This window comes from Manis pentadactyla, chromosome 1, assembly GCF_030020395.1.
Source record: "Manis pentadactyla isolate mManPen7 chromosome 1, mManPen7.hap1, whole genome shotgun sequence".
NCBI classification, from domain to species: Eukaryota; Metazoa; Chordata; class Mammalia; order Pholidota; family Manidae; genus Manis; species Manis pentadactyla.
The window spans coordinates 151287377-151307637 of NC_080019.1; the positions used below are offsets into that span (position 1 = coordinate 151287377).

The 20261-nt window shown below is 35.1% G+C and overlaps 1 protein-coding gene and 1 long non-coding RNA gene across 5 annotated transcripts in view; one reads left to right on the top strand and one right to left on the bottom strand.

The window, feature by feature from the left end:
• Positions 1-18685, top strand: part of EPHA3 (EPH receptor A3) — a 376254-nt gene extending 357569 nt beyond the window's left edge. For all 4 annotated transcript variants that reach the window (XM_036898999.2, XM_036899008.2, XM_036899016.2 and 1 more), the window contains 2 exons: positions 9242-9397; positions 15629-18685. In XM_036898999.2, the coding sequence (XP_036754894.1) occupies positions 9242-9397; positions 15629-15734 (262 nt within the window). In that variant the 3' untranslated portion in view covers positions 15735-18685. The remainder of the gene's footprint in view (positions 1-9241; positions 9398-15628) is intronic.
• LOC130683674 (uncharacterized) overlaps positions 1-20261 on the bottom strand; it is a 208986-nt gene that overhangs the window by 36523 nt on the left and 152202 nt on the right. The gene's annotated exons all lie outside the window — the stretch shown is intronic.

A 20261-nucleotide genomic window follows, 5' to 3' on the forward strand; every position in this document is an offset into this window, starting at 1 on the left:
AGAGCCCTCTGAGGAGGTGATATTTGAGCTGAGACCTAAAGAAAGAAAAAAAAAAAAAGAGCCAGCTATTGAAAGAGTTCTCCTTCCCCCTCCAAAAAAAAAAAAAAAAATCAAATATTCTAAGAACAGGGAAAAGAAATTGAATGAGTGTAGAGGGTTCTAGGAAGTGGCAGACGGATAACACACCCGAAGAGCAGTAAGGAACACAAGAGTTTGTCATGAGTGTGAAACGACAAACAGAAGCCAGAGCACGTGAGGCCCCTAGGCTGTGGTGAGGACTGGAGAGTGTTTCGGAAATACATGACGAATCCACAGAGACATTTAAAGCAGAGAAGTGACAAACAGCTGCTTTGTGGAGGGAGGGGCAAAAATGTGAGGAGAAGGGCATTTCCAATCTTCGGACTGTGCCACTTTCACTTCAACAATTCTGTAGCCATAGCGGCCATTGTCGAGTCCCATCAGAAAGCCAGAGCGCTCCCAACATGAAGACAGCTGCCTGTACTGCTCTCCGGTTCTCCTTTGCATCCTTCTTTCTTCAGGAAGCAGCTTCTATTCTCTGGCAACACTAACACCATTCTTTTACAAAGCACCATATTCTTCTTCTTCACAGCAATTTTTTAATTCTGTTGAGGGTGTTTTCCTTTTAAGTATCCATTCCTCCAATAAACTCCAAGCCCTCTGAGATCAGATGCCATACTTGTCTTGCATTACCTGGCCCAGGTTGATACTGGAAACAGTAAATACCCAAGTATATGAGTATGTATTTGCTGAAATAGTAATAAATTTCCATTTCAACAGACACGATTTTTAGAACACTAGACTAGTTTTTTTTTCCTATTCGTTATACAGATTTCTGCAGACATGAGTCGTAATAATAAAAACTTACAGTTTTCTCCTAAGCAAAATTTCACATCTCCCTTTCTGTTAACTCAACTCCAAGAAAGAACATCATCCTCAAAACACATTTAGAGTCTATCCCAGTCTGAGTTTGTGGATGGCACCAAAGATTCAAGTTTATAAATTACTCAGTTATTCAGATCAGTGTATACAATTATACCTTTAAAAGTGTTGAGAAAAACAACACCATTCTATGAGAAGGCTTATAAGGATGATGTTCCTCTGAGTCTGCCTGAGTTCAGTGAGTTTTATGGCAAAATTTATTTCATATGCTGTAACAGAGCTCTTTCTATAGGTATCATTTCATTTTGCAACCGTAATTAGAGTTGATGATTCATAACAGAATCATTCCCAAAGAATCTTCCACTGAGAGTGTCTTTGAGAATATCATTCATTGCTGGAAGTGGAGAGTATATGAGCAGATGGTCAGAGTGTACCAGGTCAAAACTTAACTTAGATGTTGCAAGAGACGGTGAGAAGAGAAGAGAAGCTATCTTAAATTTTATGCTGTTTGTTTTCTAGTAAGTTATTTATTTTCCTAAAATTGTAGGAGATATGTATGATTTTGAAGTTTTGACTATACATGCATGTGAAGCTACAAATGTTTAATTAGCATTTACTTTGTGCAAGACTTGATACTAGGCCCTGTGGTGATTATATAGGTAACAACATGCAACCTCCACCCTCAACAGCTTGCATTTAAATGTGGGAGGAAAAGATTTACTATAATATATAGCATAATATCCCTCAGAATCTGTAGTTATTAGAGCAAGAAGACAAGGTATGCTCAGAAATCATAAAAGATGAAGAAGTACAAATAAATTGTACAAGAAGTTCAAGATAAGGAGTTAGGAGGTGATTTCAGTAGTCCAAGAGAGGACTTATGCTAGGGTAGAGAGAAGGAGATAAAAAGAAAAGGTGTAAATTCAAAAAGTTTTTCTCAAGTGAGCATGATAGCACATGGTGCCTAAGGAAATGTGCAGACTGACATGCGAAGTACCGGAGAGTACTTCCAGGTTTTGGACATGAAGGGCTATGAGAACAGCGCTCTCACTGACAGCTGTAGGAAAGGTGGAGGAGAGAAGAGGTCTGTGAGGCAGGTAAGCATTTTGGACACAACGAGACTGAGTCCTAAAGGAAGCTGGAAGTTCCCAACTCAAACTGGGCTAGAGATTAAAGCTCTGCATACAAGTTAGAGTCTTCTCTGCATTAAGATAGAAAAGAACCCACAGTCAGAAGCATGCTTAGCAAGTACACATCTCAATTTAGTAAGGCTGATTTTCACCACAAATGTCTCCATTTTTCTTTCCTAAGGTTTATTCTACTTAATGCTATCATATCCCATGGATTATCAGAATCTTTAATCTGTGAATTATGGAGGGTGTTGGCTCACATAGGTTGACGCTAAGATATCCCTCCACCCAAACTGTCAGACTAAATATTTGAGCTTCCCTTTGCTGTTCTGTGCTGTCCTAGTGTCTGGGGATCCTTTTGAAGTCTCTAAGTACCTCTCGGTCCAAAAGTCACAACTCGAATATCTACAGCAGACAAAAAGCTAATTGAAGTGAATGCTTCCATGGTGTACAACAGGGAGTGATGGCAGCTTATGGAAATTTCAGGATCCTTATGAGTGGATTGTAGAGTCAGTCAATGCCAGTGGATGGCATTTCTCAAAGAAAAATGTATGAACCACTCATTAATATCTCAGGCCATTCACCCAGCTAGAGATGGTCTTTATTTAGAACTTTGGACAACACAACCAGAGTGAGACTCTGACCATTAGAGAAACTACAGCTTGAGGAATTTTCCAAAACTGGGTAGTATAAATTTTGCTATCAAAAGCTACAAAAGAGTGACAAAAAAAATACAACTGAGGAAAAAGCCATTCAATTAAGCAATGAGAAGGACATTTTTGATTCTTTGAATGATAGAGGAGATATGAAAGTTTAAGAGGTTTAGTTGTAATTGGATGATGAAAAGGAAAAGGCAATGACAAAGTAGTGCTTTTGAGAAAATTTGAAAAAGAGGTCAATGCACATGTATAGACAGGTAAAAATAAAGGCTCCCTCCCTTGTCTTTAAGAATTTGAGAAATCTTTCTTAAAGGAGCTCTTGATAGAAAATCTTGCTATAAAAAGCAATACAAAATGGTCTTACAAAGACAATTTTTATCTTATTTCACAACACATTAGCTGTAAGAAAAATAAGTAAATGTCATTTTAAAAGAAACTATTTTGAAATACTATTTTTATATTTAAATAATATATGATGTACAATTAATTTTAATTATATAAAAATGACTCCTGGATTCAAATAAGTTGATTAAGTTACTTTTATAAATGTAACTACATTAAAAATGTCCTTTTTTTTGGTTATTTATGTATACAAAATGAAATAGAGAAATGACTTGTTCTTTACATTCACAGGATTATTATACTCAAGTCACTGGCTTCTTAAATTCTACAGTAAATTTATGTAACAGATTTTTGGCATAAAGAATTGAACAATACATTCAATATGTTTAGAATGAGTTTCGAAAGTGAAAGCAACCCAAATGATGGCGTAAAGACTGAAACAATTTATTTAATATATTTAAAATAAGATTCTGAAGACCTGGTCATACTTTCAATTTAATTGAAACTATTTTAAATATATTGTTCCATTGCATTGATTGTTAACTTTGAAGAGATTTATTTTCATCAGCTTGTAGGATAAGTAGGAGCAAAAACAAGCAATACTCATAATATTTCTAATAACAGTACTAAATTAGCTTTAATAAAATGTTTCTTATCTCTAAGAGAACATAATATAATTCTTTTTGACAATAACTGCTGTCTTGACAAATACATCCTTTAAGAGAAGTCTAATGACCAATAACAATCTGTGTCTCAAAATGACTTTGACCTCTGGCAATGAAACTGACAGGGTGAACTTTCCTCACTGAACAAATATGATACAAAACCTTTCAGAGGGAAGCAAACATGCCAAATACCCAGGTGACATATTTTTTTTAATCATAAAAATCGAAGTAGATAATTCTACCACTGGGAGGAATTAAACCAGATGTAATAGCTACGAATGCTAAGATTTTCATCCTGAAGGCCTAGAGATAATTAAAACAAACACAATGACTTTACTTCTCCTTAATGTGTCATTTATACACTAGTCTCCTGTTAGGAACTATATATATTCAAAATGATTTTAGTTACTGATGGCAAATTAAATTTATTTAATCCTATCTGGAATTTTTAATGTTAGAGATAAAAGTTTCAAGATCATCATAAATCCATATTTTAAAAAACTGGCAAATGTAAGATATTTTGCTCTGATTATGGTGAAAAGACACTACTTGAAATAAAAATATTAATAGTAAACTATAAAATGTATGGAAAAATATATTACTATATTCAGATGATAACAAATGTAGATATAATTAATATTTAGTTTTAAGAAATTACTCTTAAGAGTTAATATATTCCCTGAAGCCATTCACAACAACAGACAAGCAGTAGATAATTATAGAGGCAAAGTATTTAGATCCTGCATTATTGATATTTACTTCTAGACTCAGTAGGCATTTACTTATTCATTCAAGAAATGCATGTTCATCATTATTTTTAATACATGAACTATAAAACCCTTTGTAAACCAAAAAGAATATTTTCATGTTATAAAAGAGTCACTCAGCATTCAACCCTAGTGTTTTAGAATTCCAATGCAATATTGAAATAAGTTCATTATGAGAAAATATTCCTGGGACAGGCAGTTTTTTATTGATATTTGTTCCCCAGTATCTGGTGCTTATTAGTATGAAACCATTTATGGATAAAATAGGAGTTGGTGCAAAGAAAATATGAGTACCTCTTTAATGCAACAGTATGAAAATCCATAAAAGAATAATTCACAAGCTTAAGTACAAAGAGGGAGAGAGAAAGGGAGAAAAGTTATTTTTTTGCTTCCCCTGAGCAAACATGTAATTTCCATGATTTCTTTTTAATGACTGAGGTCTGCGGCCAGTAGGTACTGATTTATGAAAAGCTGTAAAAGATCAGGTGGAACTCTGTAGGACATCGTTTACAGCTGCACAGATTGAAACCTATCTAATTTGTCTAGTAAAAGTGTGAGCTCACGGTGCACATCACCCAGCCTATAAATTTCCCTTTCAGACCCAATGTCTGGGGCTGGGTCTAAAAAAAAAGGCAATGCCTGCAGCTGCTCAAAAAGCCCCCGTTCCCTTGGTGCGCATGAAGAGACATCACAGGCTCTTCACAGTGAGAGACAAATTCCTATCCATTGATAAACTCTCCAGATGTCCTCTTGGAGGAGGAAAGGAACCAATTTTTATTTGAAGTCCCCAGAGAAATCCTGGAAGTGGAAAAATGATACTTTGCAGGGCTGGTTATTCTGAGGTCACTGGCATTAAAATTAGGTCATTCTTTGTCTTCCTTGTACTTTGATCCAAGTAATAAACAGAAAAACTCAGTTGGGGTCACTCTAGTCACTAATCTGCACGTCCTGTTCTACTTTCAATTTATTTGTACTAATTTTTTCTAAACTTTTGTTAAGTCTGGCTATAGTATTGAATTTAAAAATACAAACCATTTTGAATTAAGACAAAAAAATTCTGCGTTTTACTATTAGGCACCCTTCATAAATATTCTGAATAAATGTCCTGGGGTTTGATTCTTTATACCCACAAACCCATAAATAAAAAAGTATTGCTATTCATGGGACCAAGAATCAACATTAGATTCTATGCTATAGCTACTGGAGAAATCCAGTCTGGGCACTGTGTGTGCATGAACTGTTTTTTGGTCTCCCTTTACAGGTCTTACTTCATTTTTTTAATAACATTTTCTCATACTTGATTTAAAGTTATTCCTATAAATTTGTTTACTGATTCGATGACTTATTCAATGGGTGTAGGTTATCTCTGATGCTGGCTAGTGACAAAGGCTATTTCTTGCATTGGTTTTGGAACCTGGGGTGTATATCTGTAATTCCTCAAGTTTTTAGGAAAAAACAAAAATAAGTTTCAGTTATTAAAATAAACTTTTTTTTATAATTTTTAAAATTTTTAAATAAAATTTTAAGTATAGAATATTATACATATATATATGTTGCAGAAGAGAATAATTTATAAAATGTTGTATTTATATTGTGTAGTTTCCTAAGTATTCCTAAAAGAAAGAAAACAAATGCTTCATGAAAGAATGCCTAATTTTTGCTTCGTTTCTCTTTTTAAATAACCTCTAAGGGTTAGATGAAACCAAATAATAACACATAAATATGTTACAAACTCCATAATTTAATTTTTAATTTATGATTCTAACACTTGAGGTAGAGAGAATTTAACTAGTAGAGTTTAGTCAACTGGAAAGAAGGTTGAAAAGTTCACCAGTTTCTACTTCAAAATGATTATGACAGAAAGGGAATGAGCTATTGATCTATATTTTCCATAATGGATGGAAATGTAGGCAGAACCAAATTGTCATGTTGCCAATTTTTTTCTAAAACATAGCATTAAAATGTCCTTAAAATGTCATTTTTATCAAATGAAAAATTAATTAAAATTATTTTCATTAATTAAAAATTTTATATGTTTCAAATAAATTTAATGTATCCCCATGAAAATCCAGATGAATAGTCAATTTGTATTTCTTTCATGCATTCTAGGGCATGGTACAAAATTTTTCAGATTTAAGAGTCTTAACCTCACTCTTAAATTAAGCCGGGCATATTCAGGAGTGAGCTGACAAATTTCTCAATTAAAAATTATTTTTAAATGTGGGTAGAGTTGGTATATTTGTAGATTTGCTTTTCAGAGATTTTCTGAAGAGAACATGAGCTTTTGCCACATATCCTAGATGATAATCAAGGGTTGCTATTTTAGGTAAAACACTATATGATTTAATTTTGTCAAGGTTGCTTTATTTTCCTGTTACATTATCCTATTTCCAAAGATATTATTGGAATTAGTACCTAAGAGAGCTAAATTAATTGCTAAAATAAGAATAAATGCATGTCAATATATTCTTTGTTTTGGTATCTCCTGACAACTAATACTAAATGTTGAATTTAAACACTTCAAATGATGGATTTTGGTTAGGCAAATTATTAATTTTCAATATATATTTTCCTATATATTGAAAATGTGAAGTTTGAGCTTAAAAAACTCTAAAATTAGGGATTTTAACAATAAGCACTTAGAAAAGTTTTGAAGCTCATTGCTGATTAAATCCAACTTCAGTATCACAAAACGTGAAAGATTCTGTATGATAAGTATGAAAAGGTAAAAATCCAAATGTGCCTACCTAATTGCAAGGTAAAGATTAGATTATGACACATACAATTTTAATGTTAATAAAACATTTTATTGCAATAATGAAACCAGAAACTACGAAAGTCAAATAGCATATCCATTTATGGGCGTAGGCTATGGAATCATTGTGAGCTTGTAAAAGTTGGTGACTGTTCTAATAAGCCCCGAATTATATCTACTTTACAAGGCAGTTGCCCTATTATGAACATGATATTATGTATGATTTAACTTCCAGTTGCACATACAGGTAATTAACAAGATCATGGAATTCCCAGCATTTTGTATAAACTGGAATTTATGATGTTATTTTCTTTTCAAAATTTTTAAAAACTTCAATCATTTCACTAGATGTATTACCTATGTCAGAATAACAAATAACTGATAGCTTATTGCGTGACAGCCCTGCTCTAAGTGCTGCCTGCATATTTAATCTTTTTAGAACCTAATTTAATCATCATTTTGGTGAAGTCTGTATTATTACTATCATCCCCATTTTACAGATGAGGAAATAGACAAGAAATCACTGAAGGTCACACAGGGAGTAGTGTCACACCCAGGATTCAACCCAAGCCTGATTTCTAGTATCTGTGAACTAAACCACTATACTTTATGGAATATAAAAATCAAAGAGGCCACATCATGAAATCATAAATAGTTTAAGAGGAAACAGGGGAAATATAATATGAACAAAGTTTCACCTAATTTGTATAACAAGAAGAGTGGTCAAGAGTATAGACTTTGGCATAAAATAACCTGTGTCTGCATCCCTTCTCTTTCATGCATGAGGGAAGTCAGATTTGTAACTTAATCTCTTTTAGTTTCAGCTTTCACATCTGTTATAGGGACATAACATTGGTGCCTAACTAACACTGTGAAAATTAAAGTCCTTCATATTTGTGTAATATTCTTAGCATAGTTCCTGGGACATTGTAGGTGCTCATAAATGTTCAGTATGGTCCTTATGCTGTTATTATTAACATTATTCATCTCAAAGGCTTGCGTAATTAATTTTTGCTCAAGTTCCCTTCCTTAACAGGAAAGAGTAGAGAAGACAGTCAATGGTCTACCTGCTGACTGGTCCCACTCTTGTGAGTTAAAAGACAATGGAAGATGTCACTAACAGCTGAAAAAAAAGGCCAATGGCAGTTTACCAGTTGCTGCTTTTTTAGGCTCTCTGGGATAAAAATATGGCCTCCTCCATGTCTTTTATTTCCTTTCTGTTCCTTTGCTTCATCAGATCTTGCAGTTAGTCATAGATCTATGATCAGACCTATGATTATATAAAACAATCCTAGGAATTCTTCTATTTTTGATTGTGCTGTGCAATATAAATCAATCACAGTGTCTCTACCTCTTTATATTTATATAAATCACATGTCTCTCTACCTCTATATTTATATCATGAACTCCATTTGGTGTTGTCAGATATCTGAGAAATACATTTATTGTTACTCATCTCTATTTTTCTATTCCTTTTGTAATTTATTTTTAATGTGGGACATTATTTAAATCTGTGATGACTTTGTGTCCTGCTCTATGTACAGTCTGGGTTGTTCGAATTGTCCTTTAAATAACAACCTTTATCTACAAGTGAATATCCAGTGGGCAGGATGTAATATTGAAAACCAAGTCCATCAGCAAACAGACAGCAAAGTATTTGGTATGTTGTGTGTCTGCTATCACTATGCCCCAAATTGCCACTGTCTTTGCTAATAATTAAAAAAATTAAATTATGAAAGTGTGTGTGAATGTGGATAGATTTATGTATTTCACTGGCAAGGTTTCCATGATTTAAAAAGTACTTGTGAGTGGAGAAAGGGCTTACTGAGACAAGGTGATTTCACAGTATACTTTCAAGTAGCAGCTTAAACAGATAAAAACTTCATGGCAGATAAATTCCACAAATAAACAAGAACACCTCATGAAGTCTGAAAGTTCCTGCTGATGTTGGTGTCAAATTTTAATACCCAGCAACTCTGCTGACTCCTGATCTCTCTCCCTTTGGTGATCTGTCTTCTTGCAGGCCATCAAACCTCCTTCTGGACCAAAGCAATGTCGACATCACTACCTTCCGTACAGCAGGTGACTGGCTTAACGGAGTCCGGACCACGCAATGCAGGGAAATCTTCACAGGGGTGGAGTACAGCTCCTGCGACACCATAGCCAAGATTTCAACAGAGTAAGAATAATGTTTTAAGACTGAATGATTCTGAGCTTTCTAGTGAACATAGATGTTTAGAACTAATGTATTATGAAACTTGAACCTCTGAAGTAATTACTGTCTCCTGCAACCCCTGAGCTGGGTCCTTGGGGCCCTTTGTCAATAACTCTCTCTAGATTGATGCATGTCAGTGTATCTTCTTCCCTCATGACAGGTTCCCACAATACGTGTCTTCATTGAACTACATCCTCTTTAAGATAGACCAACAGCCACATACCCATACCCAACACCACAAACCCAAGCCCTTAATTTAAGACATAAGTAAATATAGCATGGTGACTAAGGATTCCTGCATTTGTGATTTTCTGTTATTTTTAACAAAGCTTAATCTCTTGGAATTGAAAAATTGAGAACTAAGTGGATAAGCTGTTATACAGGGAAATACACTTAAGCCTAAAAGTCATTTTCACATCTACTAAATGAACATCTTGTATCACCATCTATTATTGAGTGTCTACTCTCTGAAGGGTATCATGCTAGAGATGAAGTTATAAATAACTATGACTTTTTTTCCTTAAAAGGTTTATAATCAGTTTGGGGAGATAGAATATACATAATTAATATGCATTAATTAGTATTGATTTATGGTTTCATGTGCTAAAAGCCAATAATAATAAAGTATAATATGCTCTATTTCTTAGTGATTGTTGGTAATAGGAATCCTTTGATATGAGAAACCCATGGGCTTAAGGAAAGGAGGTTTATAAGGAATCAAGTAAATCCAGTGAATAATCCATAAAATTAGTCCTCATTTACAAGGTATGGTAATTGGAAACTGGAAACTGAAGAGCTGGAAGCCATTTTCTTCATCTCTCTGTGAATGAGAGCCAATTTATTTTACTTCCTAATGTAACTGCATCATTTTTTTCTTTTTCCACATAGTGGCTTTTTCTGCATTCCCACACCCATAGCTGAAAGTGGCTTTCTCAACCCTAGGTCATGCAATCTGGGTGTGCTGCTTGGCTGACCAGGGTCTAACGTTCTTTTTTCTAAGTTCCCAGGAATGAAATTCTGATAGGCGCTAGCCTCGTTGCAGACAGGCTTGTCCAAAGTCCTGTGGTCGCCATGGTCTAATCATTTCCAGTCAAGCGGAGTGGGACGAGATAGCATGAGCTTGACTCTGAGGTTCCTTTGCTGGGCTAAGGTAGAGGACTATCACAAAGAAAAATGTTTCATGCTTGGCAAATCCAAAAAGGGCTGTGCATGATTCTGTAGCTCCCTAGGTCTGCTGGGAAACTGTGTCTGTCCATCTTTGTGTTAGGCTCCTATCTTTGCTCTTTGTCACATTAAATAAACCTGATAGTGTCCTCCAATTCCTTTATGCCTTATCCTCTCCATCCAGTATTTGAATACTTAAGTGTTCTTAAATATTTAAAGGCTTTTGTTGTCAGCCTGTCAATCATTTCAACAAAGTCTCTGTGGAGAGCCACAGAGTAGACGTCAAAAAGAGCATGCCGGTAATTAGGAAAGATACAAGTGACTAACAGGTAAATAATTTTACCATTTGTAGCACAGCATTCTAATCAGAAATACAAAAAGTTACAAAAGGATGTTTAGGAAGAGTATAGCACTATTATAAAGGAAAATAAACTCTAGATTACTTAACATGTGTTGGCATTACTGTTTAAAGTGGAATGTAATGTTTATTGAATAGACATCTGACCCAATCAACAATACACTGAGTTTCTGTGGTAGTTATTTTGATCAGACAAAACCCCAGGATATATTAGTATATTTGAATGATTTTTATAAATTCTTATTTCAGCAAAATGTAAACAATTAAGGTTATGATATGCAAGACACCCACTTTAGAACACAGAAGCATAGCAGAGAACAAACACGAAGTTGAATGTTTCTCCGCCATCGCCAGTTTTTCAGAGGCAAAGGTGTACAAATGTTTATTCTCAGGAAAATATCAACACTCGGAGCTTTTAGAAAATGAAACACTACATTGAAGTGAATGAGACAGAACACTGTTAACACGATGAATGGCTAGCTCATAATTTAAATACAGTCAGACATTAAAACCTGTGAATGTTGTTAGAAAGCTATTTGCTTAAAAAAGTGGAGTGGCAGCATTGGTTATATACTTCCAGTTTGGTGATATACTTCACTCAACAGTACAGTGTTGGAAGACAAGCTCTTTTTGGCTGACCAGAGCATTTTCACTTGATTATTATTATTATGTAAACAACCTGTGAATGTCCATGCACAGTAGAAACTGATCCTGAGACTTAGCTCTTTCAGGTTTATCCTTCACACTGAGCCAGATGGCTTCAGATCTCTCCATATTTCAATCCCACAATGCTCTTTCTCCTCAGTTCAGGGACAACATAGAATTAACATATATTGACCTAAAACTCCTTGAAAAGAATTGTTTACTTTTTGGGTCTCTGCAGTGGGGTGTTGCCTCATGCCTCTAGTTCATATTCCAAGGATGAGAAGATATAAAAATGTTAAATACACTAATAATTTGGGGAAACCTAATGAAAAAACGTTTTCACCTTATGTGCTATGATGTATTCAACTCTGTATTTCACACATCCTTTTGCATTTTGGGCTTATTTGAGTTTTATTCCTTTCAATCTCTATTTTCGTTATGCCATCGAGACTCAATTCAGAAAAGTTTCCCTTAACCAAATAACTCTAAAGATTCTCCTAGAATAAGACAGAGGTATCTTAAAAAGGGTATTGAATTTCTTTTCTTTTCTATCCAGACCATCAAATTACAGAAAAAGGTCAACAGAGTTTCATATTCAAATAAATATTAACTTATTTCATTTAGTTTAGAGATTTTATGTACTTGCAAGCTACTCAAGTCAGCTAATTTTCAAGTGAAATCCCAAAAATGTGCAATTTTATTCAGTAAACACATTTTTTAAAGTATTATTTCAAAGCCTAAGGGAGATTTAGGAAGGCTAATAGGAGACAGGAAGAGAGACCAAGAAAGAGCAAGAGTGACTGCAGAAACTGGAGAGAGAATTAAGTGTGTGGAATGACTATGAGGCAGATTAATTGCTATATGTCATTATCCTGCACCCTTGGATGCCATTTTCAAAGTGTCATCACCTAGCCCTTTGCCTTTGAAGTACCAGATAGCTTATTAACCTCTGGTCTCAATCTTGGGCTGCTCTTTAGTCTTGAACTTTTCCGCTGCTCTTCTGAGCAGGGTTAAAACGATATAAGCATATGGGGAGTGTTACTGAGACTGCAGCAGCTGGGTGTTGAGAACTCTTTTGGACGTGGCAGGGTGGTCAGTAGAACACATTTAGTCAAGGGTAGAGGATATATAAGACTCAAACAAAGGCAAAACCTAAAGGGATAATTACCTTAATTCTCTTTTACAATATAATCCTTTGCATTAAATACAAACAAAATTATGTATCTATTTGCTTAGTTTGGGTTCTCAGATACAGAATCCAAAACACTTCTATGCAGATCTCTTGAGGAGTGTGCCGTCCGTCTGTAGGGAAGTGATGAGGTGGGCATTGGGCTGCGGGAGGAGACCTGCCCTTCCTGCTGGAGCAAGAGGCTGAGAGCCGGGCTGACCCTTCGCAGCCGTCCCAAATTGGGCCGTCATCTCTCAGCGTCTGATTGTTCTTCCAGCCAGCGGGTTACGGGCGCTGAAGCTCCGGAAGGGAATCAGGGCCCCGCGTCACAGCATGTGTTACCCTTCACTGTGCTTACATTCCTCAAGGAGCTCGGCATGCTAGTACACTACCTTGGAACTTTTGTTTCTGCTTTTCATGATTATCATTTTGTTTTCTTAAGCTTGTAAAGAAAGGGAAGAGACAGACTGAAAATCAGTGAGGAATGAAAAATAGGGTGCAGACTTGGAAGAATGAAGAGAGAAGAAATACAAAAAGAGCAAGGATCTCTTGATTTGTACACATACATTTTTATCTGCTCAGATTTCTGCCTCTAGATTCGTAACCTGACTTTGTTATAGTTTGGGGATCAGTGGGAAATGTTTGTTGCTCATTTTAAAGATAGATCCTTGGTCCATAAAGAATTAACATCCCTTAGCACACACACTCTCAAAAGCAGAGGCCAACACAGATAGACTATATTAATCCAAGTGAAGGTTTAATTATCCACAGTTACACAGAGAGCAACAAGCCTGGTGTTACCATACCTCCCCACTAGCCTTCCTGGCAAAGCAAGACACTTGAAAAGTACGATCAGAGAGGATCTTAGGCAAAATACAAGTTGTCCACACAGAAATTATCAGCACCTTGAATGGCAGCAGGGAGTAACCTGGCAGGTCATCAGGATTTCATTCCCAGCCCAGGTGATAGGAATGCAACTGACTTTTGGTTAATTTTATGCGGCAGGTGCTCCATAACTTGCTAATTGCTTCTTAAATGGTTACCTGTTGTCTGCTTCTACACCTTTATTGCTTGGGAACTCATTTCTTAAGAAATTAATTAGTCCATTCCTGTGTAGTTGAACTCCCAATTTATTTTTCCTTTATGCTCAATGTGTGCCTTTTCTTTTTGCCATTTGTCAATTTGTCTGGAACCCTTGCCAAGTGATGCTTTACTCCTCCATCAGCTTTTCCAGATAAATGTATTTTGGATGATTGACTCATTTCTTTGTGAAAAGTGAGCCCCTATGAAATGAGAGTCCTTGTTCAGGGTGTGGTTGATAAACAGAGTTAAGAATCCCTGTTCATGTAGAATTCAACTTCTTGTGGGACAAGTTAGACAATAAAGAAAACAAATCAGAAAGGAGGGTAATATATTGGATGGTGATAAATGTTTTGGATGAAAATGAAACAAGCAAAAAAAAATAGGAAATGCATGTCTCAATGAAAACAATATTAAATAAGAAGATCAGGTGTCATGAGAGGGGGTATTTCAGTCAAGACCTGAAAGGGGTCAAATAAACTAATTACTTAAGTCAATACTATTTTATTAATCATTTGCACATGTTTAGCTCTTGTATTTCCTCCTAAAAATGCCTTATGTTGTTATAATCCTTATTTTAATGCCTAGTTTCTGAGTTTAAACTATTTAAAATTTAATAATTTTGATAAATAGAGATGTATCCTAGTCATTATTTCTATTTTGAAAGAATTTTATACTTTAAAGAAATTGTCCCAGTGATCTATGGCTTCACAATGAACTACCTCAAAACGTAACGGCTAAAACAACAGTTTTGATGTATATCACAATGTCATGGGTTACAAACTGGGTAGAGCTCATGTGTGTGAATCTTCTGCTCTAGTGTTGACTGAAGCATTTGTCTAATGTGAATCTAGTCTAGTCTGGAGGGTGGGTGTGAGGTGGTTTCACTTATGTCTGTCCCGGAGCAGATGGCTGCATAGCTGCGACTGTAGACGAAGAGCTTACACGTCGGCTCTCCAGAGTCAGAGACTCAGGGTAGACAATGCTTTGTACGGCAGCTCTGGGGCCCACAAAAGGTGTCTCAAGAGATAAAAAGCAAAGCCCAGCAGTTTCTTAAGAGCTGAGTGCAGAAACTGATAAAGTGTCACTTCCAACATATTCTGTCAGTTAAAGCAGTCCCAGAGCTTGCCCAGATTCAATGGAATGGAATAATAATCCCAAAGAATTTGTGACCATCTATATTAGTTTCCCAGGGCTGCCATAAAAAATTACCAAAACACTGCTGGCTTAAACAACAGAAATTTATTTTCTCACAATTCTGGAGGCCAGAAGTTAGAAACCAAGGTGTTGGTAGGACATGCTGAGCAAACCCTCTAGGGGTGGCTCCTTCCTTGCCGCTCCAGCTCCGGGTATATCATGCAGTTCCTTGGCTTGTGGTGACATAATGCCAATCTCTCTGTCTCCATCTTTACAGGGCCTTGTTGTTGTGTCAGTTTGTGTCCTCTTGTGTCTCTACTAAGGATAATGTCATTGGGTATATAGCCCTTCCTAATCTAGTATGATCTGATCTTAATCCTCATCTGCCTTACATCTGCAAGACACTGTTTCCAAATAAGGTCACACAGTGAGGTCCTGATGGACAGAAACTACACTATCTATATTCTTCCACAAGGATAATGGTGGAATAGCCAGGCTATCATAAATGGATGATGCAAAAATCAGAATATTAGGCCCAGAGCACTAGGATGCGTGGTCGTGCAAGCTTTGCTAGTTGAGAATCTGCTTACATGCTATCCAGGAAACCACGATGCTCACTAGATATTTTCTCCTTTTTTTACAGTGACATGAAAAAGGTTGGTGTCACTGTAGTTGGACCACAGAAGAAGATCATCAGTAGCATTAAAGTTCTAGAAACACAATCAAAGAATGGTCCAGTTCCAGTGTAAGGTGCTATTTCTACAAGGAAGTGGTGGCTGTGAAAGATGCAGTATTGCTCTGTGACAGATGGCAATGCTGGACACACTGGTGGAAATTCCAAGCCCAATGAGACACTCAGATATGAGTACAAAAATGCCTTAAAATGGAAGTGAAAAACTCTTTTTTTTTCCCTATAATTTAGTAGACGGGCGGGTGGGTGTATTTTGTTTCATAATTGCTTTTTTATATTAGTTGATGGGTTAAATTAAAATTCTTCAGCCCAGAATGAAGAACTAGCATAGAGCTATTGACCATAAACTGACCATCATAAAAACAAAACAAGTGAAATAACATAATGAACATGGTGGCTCTGTTTACTAAGGGCCACAAAAGAAAAGACTGGCAATATTTTTATACACAGAAGAAATCAGTAACAGGTATTTTGTTTCTTTAAAAGCAAGCAAAATAGAGGAAATTTATACCTCAAACTATCTGGCCATATTTACTACCCTTTTATTGTATTATTCTCTTTTATCTGTTAAAAGCATATAGAAATGAAGTTTGTAGTTTTTTTTAAGTACTACACATTTTAAAATTGTTAGCTGAAGTATCATCATGTAAAAAAAGTGTCTTAATTTTGAAGAAAAGTACATATTTATTTTCTTTTGAATTTTTTTATTGTTTTCTATTTATGCCTTGATGATTTAATTTGGATTTGTTACAGCCAAGTGCCAAATGCTCTCTCAAACTGTCAGCAGTAGGAAACACGGTAAGCTAGATATAGAGAATGAAGGGTTTCTTTCTAGATTTTTTTGAACCACCCACTTAAATGTATCTGTATCTATGTCTATCTATATATATATAGAAAGAAAGAAACCAAATTCTTTCCCTGTTCATATACTAACCAAATTTCACAAAGTCTGAATTATCCCATCCATTTTTGTCTCTCCATTTATTATAAACTTCATGCTCCTAATTTAGTATAATATACTGGCTTGTATGTAATGGATTCTCAATGACATAACTGCTCTGCTCTGGTGCTTTGGAAACCATCAACTTCCTCCACTGGTAAAGAAGCTATGTCCAGGCTCCTGAATAAAGAATAGCTACACTGGAGAGAATTGGAATCCTATTTAGATTGCTGCATTAATTGGCAACACAGCCTATAGTCCAATGCATGAGTCAAAAAAATTACTTGCTGACTGGCTTTGAAATGTCACTTAATATCTTTGCTTAAACTTGTTGAGCTGTTCATAGGGAATGATGATAACTAAACTACTCATCTGCATCACTGGCATTTAAATTAATTAAGGATTGTGATGACTGATAGCAGGTATTACTACCTTTAAGAGTCTCCCACTGAAATGCACTTGTTGTACTATTGCTATATAACTTAGAAGCATTGAACTTCTTTGCATTTATTGATCATATGATTTTCAAAATAGCTGGTTATCTAACAGATGACTCAGAATCTGTACAGTGGACATATCTTGCATTATAGGAACTTAGAGTTACCATTCCATGAAGGACAACTAGGGTCATATTCAGGAATATTTGAAAAGGTATACCTGGTGTAGATCTAGCCACTAATATATCAGGAAGCAACATTTTAATTCTATCTATATTCTTTCCAATGCTGATATGATCATGTTATGGGAATAAGAAAAACATATGTCACAAGGGAAGAATGGATGATATAATGCAGCAATCTTATGCAAAATGAAACACTATACAGTTTATAATCACAGATCAAAATCCACAATCACTAATCTCTTGTAAATTAAATATAATATGGCTTTGGGTGTGTTCCTTCATATATGAGATTATTTCTTAAATTTCTGCAATATTCCTTACAGTCAAATCATTCTACTAGCATTCTGTGTTGGATATATAAGAGCATTAATTTTTAAAAACGATACATGCAATAATGAAGTTACAGATTTCACTTAAGCCTGCTAGAAGCAGCTAAATTTTTTTTTCTAATCAATCATTTTGTGTTGTAGAATGTTAGATTGAGGTCTAAATCTGGCTTAATCTCATTTTTTTCCTGCACACTAGCAGTGACTTTCTTAGGTACTACTCAAGCAGACTCAACAAAATCTGTGCATTTCATGAAATAGAGGTTGAGGAATTTTTAATCTATTTCCCTTATTTTGGCTGTGGTTTCCATTTGAAAGTAGAGGTTGTTTACACAGTGTATTGCTCCTCACTTTTTCAGTATTTTTCTATCTGACCTCTTAGAAATTTACTTTACACAATTCTTACCCTGTAAATATGTAAACATAACAGTGTACGATTCTTAACTGTGGGGTAGAGGCACTAGAATGCTTATGGCCATCTCTTTGTACAGGAACTGCATTGACCTTCAATAGACATGAGACCACAACTCCTTTACAATATTATGTACCACATTATCTGTTTTGTATCTTAAATTTGATTTACATATATTATTTATTTCTGGTAATGCTCCCAGTTTATGCTATAGGAAGTATCAATTAAGCCATGTATAAATGTGACATAACTGGCAATATGTATTTACTTTAAACTTGTATTTTCAAAACACTGCTCATTTAGTTTATGTTGTACAATGTAGATGGCCTCTTACTAATGTAAAATGATTTGTAGTGGAAACATTTATATTTTTATAATAAACATAATGAAAATATTTTTTACAGATTGAAATACAGAAGTGGTCTTTGAAGCTTTTTTAAATATTATGAAAATATGTGCTTATGCAAACAGCAAAATAATGAAATTTACATGTCACAAAGGATGTGCTTCTGTTTCTTCTTTCTCCATTAGTGAGAAGGGATTCAAGTCATGCAATCCACACTTTTTTGTCTAAATCTTCTTATCAATAAGCTAGAAAAACAATCAGTAAATATGATCTCCATTATTAAAGGACACAATTGTAGTTCTCATTTGATTGTAAGTGACAGAACCAAATAAATTTGTTTAAGGAAAAAATATAAATGTTTTAGCCCATGTAACTGCAAAGTCTGGAGATGAACTTCCTAGCTAATAAATAGATCTGGCACAACTGGGTCCAGGAGGAAATCTTCACTCTTTGTCTTCTTCACTTGACCCTATTTTCCTCCCAACTAAGTTAGTTTGCAAACTATATCTTCTCTAATATTGCTCCAGTTAATATAATTCTACCTTGTAATTCCTGTGAGATACTTAGCGTCTCTCAGTTGTTCCAGGGGAAATCCTGGGGCCTTGCTTAGCTCCCAAGCCCTCTTGGCTGGAGAATGAATTAGTGAGATTGGCAAATTACTGTGAGAATGTATTACTGTGCTTGCCCTTAGAGGCAATGGATTGGGTCATTTTGAATTGATCATTTACAGGAATTAGAGGTGTCATATTGGTTACACCCAAAAGAAAATCAGAATATCATTTATGAAAAGAGACGAAATTTGGGACAGGCCAAGAAGACAAATAAAATTCAAAAACAAACAGTCATAACTGCAAATAATCCTCTAAGAAATACCTGATACTTTATATAAAGTAGATCCCTGGTCATCTGCAATCTACCTAAAGAAAATAATTATACGTGAAAATCAAAAATTCTAACTCACAACATAAGGCAAGGATAAGACAATGATCAAGATTTTCATAGAAGTGGAAGTAGACAGGGAGAGGTCACAAACAAGACAGATCTGAGCTTCCCTGAGGGAGAAATAGCATTTGATCGTTGTTGAGTGACATAGAGAATGATTTATAAGCAGATTAACTAAGCAAAGGGGAAGAGGTAAAGAATATATTTATATATTAAATAAATATCTTATTAAGCATTATTACAAGACAGGTATTTTGCTGTCATCATTTACAAGTTGCCTCATTAAATATTCACAACAATTCTGTGAATAGATACTATTCAAGAGATGAGGGAATCAAGGCTCTGAATGTCAAAGTTACCTTCCCAAGGTCACCCTAGGAAATAGGTAAACAGATATTTCAAACTGTAATCTTCTTACTTTGTGTTCTTTCCATAACATAATTCCTACTGTAATCTCAAAAATGTTCTGAGGACAGTGAGAGTGGCAATTAGCAAAAATAGTTTTGGGGGAGGCTGTAGGTTAAGTAGATGATGTGATGTTAGAAGTATATTTTGATTGTAGGCATGAAGCTATCTATGCACTTACTCTTTGATAATGGTAATAGAATGCAAGAATGGAATACGTACAAAGATGTATAAAGAAAGGAGAATTAACAGAATTTAATAATTTGATAGGAGAATTGTTCAAAGGTAGGAATCAAAGTGAATCATAAGATGTAGGTCCTGAGTGTTTTTTCAAATAATGGCACATTAGTGGAAGGAGAGAATAAGGAGGATTTAGTTTAACATTATGAATTTGCTAAATTTATGATGTTAGACAAACTTTAATAAGTTCATAGATAATGAAGACATAAGTTTGAAGCTTTAGAAAAAAATATTTCCAAGATAAAAGCTGTGCCTGACACTACGTAAAGATCTACATATCTTTACTTTCATTGTATTTACACGTATCTTTATCTTGGACCATCTTTGTTGTGTTAATGCTAGCTGCTATAAT